The sequence below is a fragment of the Rhincodon typus genome, chromosome 27, assembly GCF_021869965.1.
Source record: "Rhincodon typus isolate 14 chromosome 27, sRhiTyp1.1, whole genome shotgun sequence".
Taxonomy (NCBI): Eukaryota; Metazoa; Chordata; class Chondrichthyes; order Orectolobiformes; family Rhincodontidae; genus Rhincodon; species Rhincodon typus.
Window position 1 is genome coordinate 34431891 of NC_063358.1, and position 8598 is coordinate 34440488.

Sequence of the window (8598 nt, forward strand, 5' to 3'; positions counted from 1 at the left end):
CCATTATAAGTAGACAGTTACTGAAGCATTTCTGTACAGTCTTTGCGCATGAACAACAAACAGCGTTATTGTTTCAGGTCCCGTGACCCTTCTTCAGAATGTTCTGAGGAAGGGTCTCTGGACCTGATACGTTAACTCTGATTTCTCTCCACAGATGCTGCCAGATGTGCTGAGTTTTTCCAGCAATTTATGTTTTTGTATCTGATTTCCAGCATCTGCAATTTTTTCGTTTGTTTTTGTTTAATAAACAAACATTGGAATTTGGCATTCCCTACAGTTCCAAAAAAACCCAAGGCATTTCTTACCTGTCAAGAGCTTTTACTTTGGCAAAAATATACTTTTTTCACAAAACAAATTCTGTGTACATGCATAGTTACTAAAGCAATTTGGTTCTGTACTGTATTTGTGTATGGAGGGCAAACAAACCTTGGAGTTTGACTTTCTTTATAATAACAACAAACCCAAAAGCATTTCTTTCTTATGCAAGATACTATGTTCATGTGTTTGAGGCAACGAGAGGATCCAATAACTGAATGAACCTCCATTGTACATTGGCAGACAGACCTTAGCTGGTGGTCTTTCCCTACTGCACCTTGGTAGTGGCTGGCCCAAGCTTCAGTGCATCACTTAGTCCGTGGTCCTGGATCTTGGAATGTGCCAGTCTGCAACATTCAGTTGAGGGAAACTCTTTACACTGGAAGACCAATAAGTTTTGGGCAGGCCAAAAAGTATTTCTCATCGTGTTGCTGGTCTTCCAGGCATACCTGAAGGATCTGCTGGGTGGTACCCTTCTTAGCACCAGCTAAGTTAGGTCATGGTGCTTTTTGGAAAGTTCTGGTGATGAGGCATTCTGTCAAATGACTTTGACAGTCAGCTTAGGGAGGCACCCAACAGAATCCACCTTCCCCTTATCCCCCAGTGTCTTGAGGAACGCTACGCGTTAACCACTAGCTAGCGAGTTCTGGTCAAAGGTATTTTCTTTCACAATTTTTTTTCCACAAGGGGCAGGTAATGTGGAATGGTGCAACTCCTTGAAGCATTCTGCAATATCAAGGCCAGCCCCACCTTCATAACAACAGAGACAGGTGGAACCTCATCACATCTACACGCAGCTTGATGCAGCCACTCTCCAAGGATGAGGATGCATCGGGTACATTCTTCCCCCCTTATTTAGAACTTTTATATATGGTTTCCCTTCAGACCTGGTCCATCTTTGACCTCCAGATGAAGTGGAAGGTGGCTCAAGTGACTGCAGTGGTACAGGCTCAGAGATTAGGCCTGCACTACATGCAACACCTGTACCTCACGCCTGTTGACTGGGTTTTAACTTGGTTTAAAATTTGCCCTTTGGTTTAATTACAGTGAGGAGCATTATACTAATGAACATATATCCAGGCTGCAGGACATGAGAATCAGCCACTGACATCATGTAGTGTGGAAGAGTGTAGCTGTGCAATCCTGTAACAGATCTTCAAGCAAACACAACCTATGTACAAATGTAATCTTGCACCAGGACTGACAAATGGACATAGGTTGTGTTTGCTTGAAGATCTGTTACAGGATTGCACAGCTACGGTCCTCCACACTACATGCTGTCAGTGGCTGATTCTCATGTCCTGCAGCCTGGATAGATGTTCATTAGTATAATGCTCCTCACTGTAATTAAACCAAAGGGCAAATTTTAAACCAGGTGCTTTAGAATCATAGAATCCCTATAGTGTGGAAGCAGGCCATTCAGCCCATCAGATCAACTGCAACCCTCTGAAGAGCATCCCATCTAGCCCCACCCCAAATTTCCCATGGCTAATCCACCCAGCCTGCACATCCCTGGACACTATGAGCAATTTAACATGGCCAATCCACCTAACCTGCACGTCTTTGGACAGTGGAAGGAAAGTGGAGCACCTGGAGGAAACCCACACAGTCACAGGGAGAACGTCCAAGCTCCACACAGACAGTCACCCAAGGGTGGAATCAAACTAGGGTCCCTGGCGCCGTGCTAGCCACTGTGCCACCCATGACATTGGCAAGAATATCAGCAAGAGCCCCATGTCAGTTGCTTTTGACAGTCTTACCATTTTGTTTGCCAGCCTGGCATTGGAAATACCCAGCAGCAGGCATTCCTCAGTATTGAGGATTTGGGAACAGGGTTTAAGCATCCTGATAACTGCCAGTTAACCCAAGTGTGATGGTTCCTCATTCCTGTCAGTGCCACTGTGGGAGAGATGGTCACTGCCAACAATGCACTTGCCAGAAACTCAGGATCAGCAAAAGACCGAGGCAGCAAGTGAATGACAGTCATGGAGACAGGGTCCAGTGTACCAAAATTTAAAGCAGAACTGCCCTTTTGAACATGTGTTTCTTAAAAATCTGCAACTTGTAAAGTGAACTAAAGAAGGAAAACTAATCATTGGAAATTAATTTTATATATTTTTCTATTTTTTTGAGAGAGAGGTGAGTGAATTGCTGTGCTCATTGGAGTCAAAGGTATTACCTTTGGGGAGGGTTTGGTTTAGCTCAGTTGGCTGAATGGCTGGATTCCAATGCAAAGTAACACTAACAGTGTGTGCTCAATTCCCACACTGACTGGGGTTACCAAGAAGGACTCTTAACTTCTCCCCTCTCCTGAGGCATGGTTATCCTCCAGTTAAACCAGTTGTCTCTCTTTAATGAGAGAGCAGTCCAATGGTCTGGTAAGTCTATGATGACTTTACATTCTATTTAATGGGGACAGGTTAGTGTATGATTATACTAGGGGAGGCACTGGCACAGTGGTATTTTCACTAGACTGTTAATCCAGAGACCATGCCAACATTCTGAGTTCGAATCCTGATTGATTCATTTTTTTCATTGTCATGTGTACCAAAATACAGTGAAAAGCTTTATTTATGATTGGTACAAGCAGATCACAGCAAGCAAAGGATGTAGAGATCAAAAGGACTTAGAGGCATACAGGTTACATTGCAGGTTATATTACTTGAGGCTAGAGTCCATTCAACAGTTTGATAATGCCTGGAAAGAAGCCGTTCCTGAACCTGCTTGTGCATGTGTTCAGGCTTCTGTATCTTCTGCCTGATGGGAGAGGTTGTAGGAGGTCATTACCAGGGTGTGATGGGTCTTTGATGATGTTGGCCAGCTTTCCACGGCAGCGAGCCGTGTAAATAGAGTCCATGGATGGAAAGTTGGCTTCCGTGATTGACTGGGCTGTGCACACCATTTTCTGCAGTTTCTTACGTCACTAGGCAGAGCAGTTGCCATACCAGGCCATTATGTATCCAGAAAGTACACTTTCAATGGTGCATCTGTAGAAGTTGGTGAGGGACCTTATGAGCATGCCAAAGTTCCTGAGCTGCCCGAGGAAAAAGAGGTGTTGTTGTGCCATCTTGACTGTCGCATTTACATGGGAAGTCCAGGACAGGTTGTTGGTTATCATCATTCCAAGGAACTTGATGCTCTTCACTCTCTCAAGCTCAGTTCCGTTGATGTAGATGAGGGCGTGTTCTTCTGCTTTCTTTCTGAAGTCAATTATCCATTTTTTAGTTTTCCCAACGTTGAGAGACTGATTGTGTTTTCATTGCACCATGTCACCAAGCCCTCTATTTCTCTTCTGTATTTTGACTCATCATTGTTAGATATCCATTCCACTACGGATCCTGCCATGGCAGATGGTGGAATTTGAACTTAATAAAAATATCTGGAATTAGGAGTCTAGTGATTACCATGAATCCATTGTTGATTGTCGGACAAACCCATCTGGTTCAATAATGCCCTTCCTTTAGGGAAGGAAACTGCCATCCTTACCTGCTCTGGCCTACATGTGACTCCAGACGCACAGCAATGTGGTTGACTCGCAACTGCCTTCTGGGCAATTAGTGATGGGTAATAAATACTGCCTAGCCAGTGACGTCCTCACCCCATTAATGAATTAAGATAAAATCTTAATGCTCATGGGTTATTCTGCATCTTGAGAGCATATCATCTTTAAGTAGAAACAAAAGTTTGTGCTTTAAAGAAAGTAATTCGTGAAAATGTTGCAAGTTCTTAGCCAGAAACCGTTCAACAGCTCAGATGGAAAGTACAGATGAGTCAACATTTTGAATCGAACCTCGATCAAAATTAGTGGACCTTAGAAACTGAGGGAATTGTAAAAAGGAACAGTACAAGTATAAAAATGATCCACACTCTGTGTCAAATGTTCACGCTTGTGTATTTATGTAAAAGATAAATTATGTTGATTGAATTAAGTGGGTTGATTTTCAACTTGGAATGATGCAACAGAAGGGAGCCCAGTTGACCAATTGCGCCAATGCTGCTCTTTGGGGGAAACAAAACAGTAAAATTAAAAGTTGGGTATTTCCTAAAGGGGCAACTGATTTTAAATCACCAATTGTACACCTTCACAGTGTCCAATGGGTTTGATTGTTTTTCTGTTTTTAAAAAAAACAAGCTTTGTGGTTCATATTTAGATTCTACAATCCACCTTCAAATTCTTAATTGAAGACAAAAAGACATTTTCAGCTATTTTATTGCACTACATTTTATAAGAAGGAACTTCTAAATGGACAGAGAAATTTGCCTTTGGTTTCCTCCCAACAGCCTCTCGGATTGGTATATTGCAGGTGGAAAAATCAGCAGAAAGTCACTTAAAAGCTTTCAATGAATCACCGAGAACCAAATAACTAGATTTTGAGGCACATCTATCAATCGAAGAGATTGAAGAAATGAATGTGTGCAAGATTCTTCACCTCATTTCTTTCATGTTAAATTGACCCCTTCTGTTCCTGCTCTTGATCCATAAAATATAATATTCACCTATTTTTTTTCTCATTGAACACAGCATTTTAAAATAGATTAACATAGTTATACATTTATTATTGACAAACAAGAAAATTATTGTCTACCTGTTGTTCACTAAGTGTATTGTTTTTTTGTCCTGTATTTGGCCTAGGTTCTGAACTGATGCCAAAAGCCCTTTCCACCAGGATAATTGGTGGCATCTGGTGGTTTTTCACCCTCATAATTATCTCATCCTACACAGCGAACCTGGCTGCTTTCCTAACAGTTGAACGTATGGAATCCCCCATAGAATCAGCCGATGACCTAGCGAAACAAACCAAAATAGAATATGGGGCAGTTAAAGATGGAGCTACCATGACTTTTTTCAAGGTAAGGAGACATGGTCTTTTTTTTTTAAACACGATCAAACTCCCTCTGTTTTATTTTCGCCAGGATGCCTAGGTCTCTTTTTCAGCTGTGTTTTAATATCATGTAGACAAGTGTTAAATCATGCATAATGGATTATTTAAATTTATCGTCCTTGTTTGAAAGAAACATTTTATGTGAGCTGGTGAGGTTCATGTAAATTTGCATGATTTACCAGCAGTTTAAGTATACTATTGCTCTGAGTTTTGTACATTGATATCCGTTCTACTGCAGGGTTATGCAACTATTTGTCATGGCTTCAAATTTAATCAAGAAGCACTTACTAGAGATCATACCTACACTCCCAATATTTATCATTGGAGTTTGTTTGCAGAACTGTAGGTTCCAGGCAAAAAAAAAGACATAATCCATCCACAGGAGATGAGATTTCTACCCTGCCTAAAAGCAAAAAAAAATTGTTGATAGGCAGGGTTGACTTGCATCAAGGATGGGATGAGATGGTGCTTTACAGCTGATTATTATCAATTTAAGAGGACTAAAGATTAGAAGATTTAAGAAAAAAACATGTCATTCTTTGATCAAATGCTGTTTAACCCTTGGAATGTTGAGACGTGAAAACTTCAAATGTGGAAATCAAATAATCGGAGAGTGACCAATACAGGACAATTCATGCGATGTTAGTTCATGGCATTCATATTTCAGGAGCCCAGCATCAAGGAGCCAGGCCCCAACATTTGGCTTGTTTATTTCATTTTTTGGATTCCTTGAAATGTTATGCCAGAAATGAGCGAATAAAAAAATCAACGTAGGAATGGAGCATTTTCTGAAACTGAGTTAACATATAAAGCCACCCTTTAATAATGTCAGATTTAATATCTTAGATGTTTTGCATAATTGCCTTTTGTAAGTTTGTGAACAGCTCTCATATGGTTGTTCAAAGGAAACTTATTTTGCATTGTACAGCTCATGAAAAAACAATTTTACAACAGGAGCTAACTTGAGTAGACTCAAATGGATGCATAGATTGACGTGCTTTATGCTGTCCACTCATTTTTAATGATTTCAACACAAAGTTTGTATAACTGACCAAAAGCTGGACGTCACTTTTATGAATTTAAGGGTTCTCAGTGTTCTGCAAAGTGATCAGTCAATTTCACATTGAGCCTTCCCAGTAATAGACTACAGTATGAGTAGAAAATCCAGTATGTTGAAAGAAGTACTTGGAAGAAGTGAGTTTTGGAGTAATGGAAGAGTGGACCAGGGTGTCACCAAGGGAATGCTCCCTTCAGAATCATGGAAAGGGAGGGGAAGATTTTTTAACTGAATGATGCTGTGACACTGGAAGTGGGGGAATGGTGGAAGATAATGTATTGAATAGTAAGCTGGTGAGATACAAATGAAGAAAGGGTAAAGAAGGTGACACAAAGGTGATGAGCAAAACTGCAGGATATGGAATGGCCCTGTCAAACATGGCAAAGGAGAATCTCCAGTTCAAAAGCACTAGTACAGAAGATAACATCATCAAACCAGATGTGACAGAGATGGAGAAATTGGGAGAATTGTATAGTGTTCTTGCAAGAGTAAGGTATGAGGACATCTCAGCATTGGGGCATATTCATTGATTATTTTATCCCTAGGCCATGTGAGTGTCCATAGCAACACTCTACATTTGGAGGAAGTGAGTTGGAATAAGGAGATATTATTCGATGTGAGAACAGGAACACCCTGACAGAGGAACATGATAGTGGACAGAGAGACGAGTTTGATAAAGAATGATCAGTTAGGCAGAAACAACTGTAAACATTGGGTCTAAAAGGGGTAATTCCATTTCGGGATCTTGGAAAGATAGTGAATGGGTGTTGGGGTAGGTAAGAATCAAGGAATGTTCTGTGGGATTTGTGGAACATTCTTTGTTCCGTTTCTACTTGACCCTGACACCCGTTCTTCATCACTTGTCTGGTCCATTGATGTATGTATTGGTGCCATTTCCTGCTCTCACCCTGAACTGGGACTTTTCATCAACTTAATTTCCAACTTCCATCTTTTTCTCACTTCCAACTGATCCATCTCTGATAGCTCCTTTCTCTTCTGTTAGGAGTTGTGGGCTGAGAGGTTCGTATTCAGGGAAGAAAGATCTCCAAAGGAGAGAAGGTCAATGACAGACCTGGAGAAATTGGAAGAAATGAGAAAGTTTTGAGCAGTTTACTTTCAGGTCTCTGATCCTGAATGATCCATCCTTATAAAAGGAGTCAGTTTGGTCCCTTGTGCTTCTCCTCGATGAATTTTGAATTGGGCATGTTGCTGAGCTCTTCCTGCTTTACTTTTACTTCTGTTCCACTTCCTGAGGCAGTAGTCTTCACTTTGTCCAAGCTCAGTTATTCTCCCTTCACAAGGCCTCTGCCTTCTGGTCACTTAACTTCTCTTGATCTTTTCAAACTGCTGCTGTGGCATCAGCTCCTCTTGATCACACTTCTTTCCCCCAGTACATGCACACACGCGCACACACACACACACACACACACACACACACCACAGCGCAAATGATTCCAATTATTGTGATGCACTGTCCTTTTTCCTTCACCAAAGATTCTCCCACAATGGTTGACAGGGCCTTTGACTTTATCTATTTGATTTTCCACACTTCTAGTCTCCTCTCTTCCTCTCCCTCCCAAAACCACAACAGGGTTCCCTTCATTCTTGGCCTTCCATTGCAACCAGCACCTATCCAACAGATCATCTTATTCCCTTTATCCATCTCCAGTATTTCACCACCATCCTTTCCCATCAACTTCTCCCCTCCCCAAATAGCACTGCACAGGGACTGTATCCTTTATAATCTCCTGGTCCTCTGCCATCTGTAACATCCATTCCATTTCCTGTGACACACTTCAATGCAACCATAAGGTAGCCTTCTCTCTTACTATTATCCAAGGTCCAAAACACACCTTTCAGGTGAAAGAACAATTTTACTTCTTTCAGTTTAGTCTACTGTGTATTTGCTGCTCATATGTCATCTGTTCTGGAACAGGAAGACTAGTGTAGACTGAATGACTGATCTGTAGAACACTTGCATTAAAATGTTTCAGTGAAACTCAACATTAGCTCAAGGAGCAGCATCTCCTGTTTTATTTGTATATTTGATTTGATTTATTATTGTCACGTGCCGAGATTCAGTGAAAAGTATTGTTTTGCGTGTTATCCAGGCAAATTACACTTTACACAAGTACATCAGGACAATAGAACAGAATGCAGAATATAGAGTTACAGCTACAGAGAAGCTGCAGAGAAAGATCAATGTTAATATGAGAGGTCTGTTCATAAGTCTGATAACAGTGGGGAACAAGCTGTTCTTGAATCTGGATGAACACAGCAGGCCAAGCAGCATCATAGGAGCAGAAAGGCTGACGTTTTGGGTCTAGACCCTTCATCAGAAAA

At 41.2% G+C, this 8598-nt stretch overlaps 1 protein-coding gene across 1 annotated transcript in view; it reads left to right on the plus strand.

Annotated features, from left to right (window-relative positions):
* grik3 (glutamate ionotropic receptor kainate type subunit 3) overlaps nucleotides 1-8598 on the plus strand; it is a 437968-nt gene that overhangs the window by 369411 nt on the left and 59959 nt on the right. The window contains exon 13 of the mRNA XM_048613095.1: nucleotides 4949-5166. Coding sequence (XP_048469052.1) covers nucleotides 4949-5166 — 218 coding nt within the window. The remainder of the gene's footprint in view (nucleotides 1-4948; nucleotides 5167-8598) is intronic.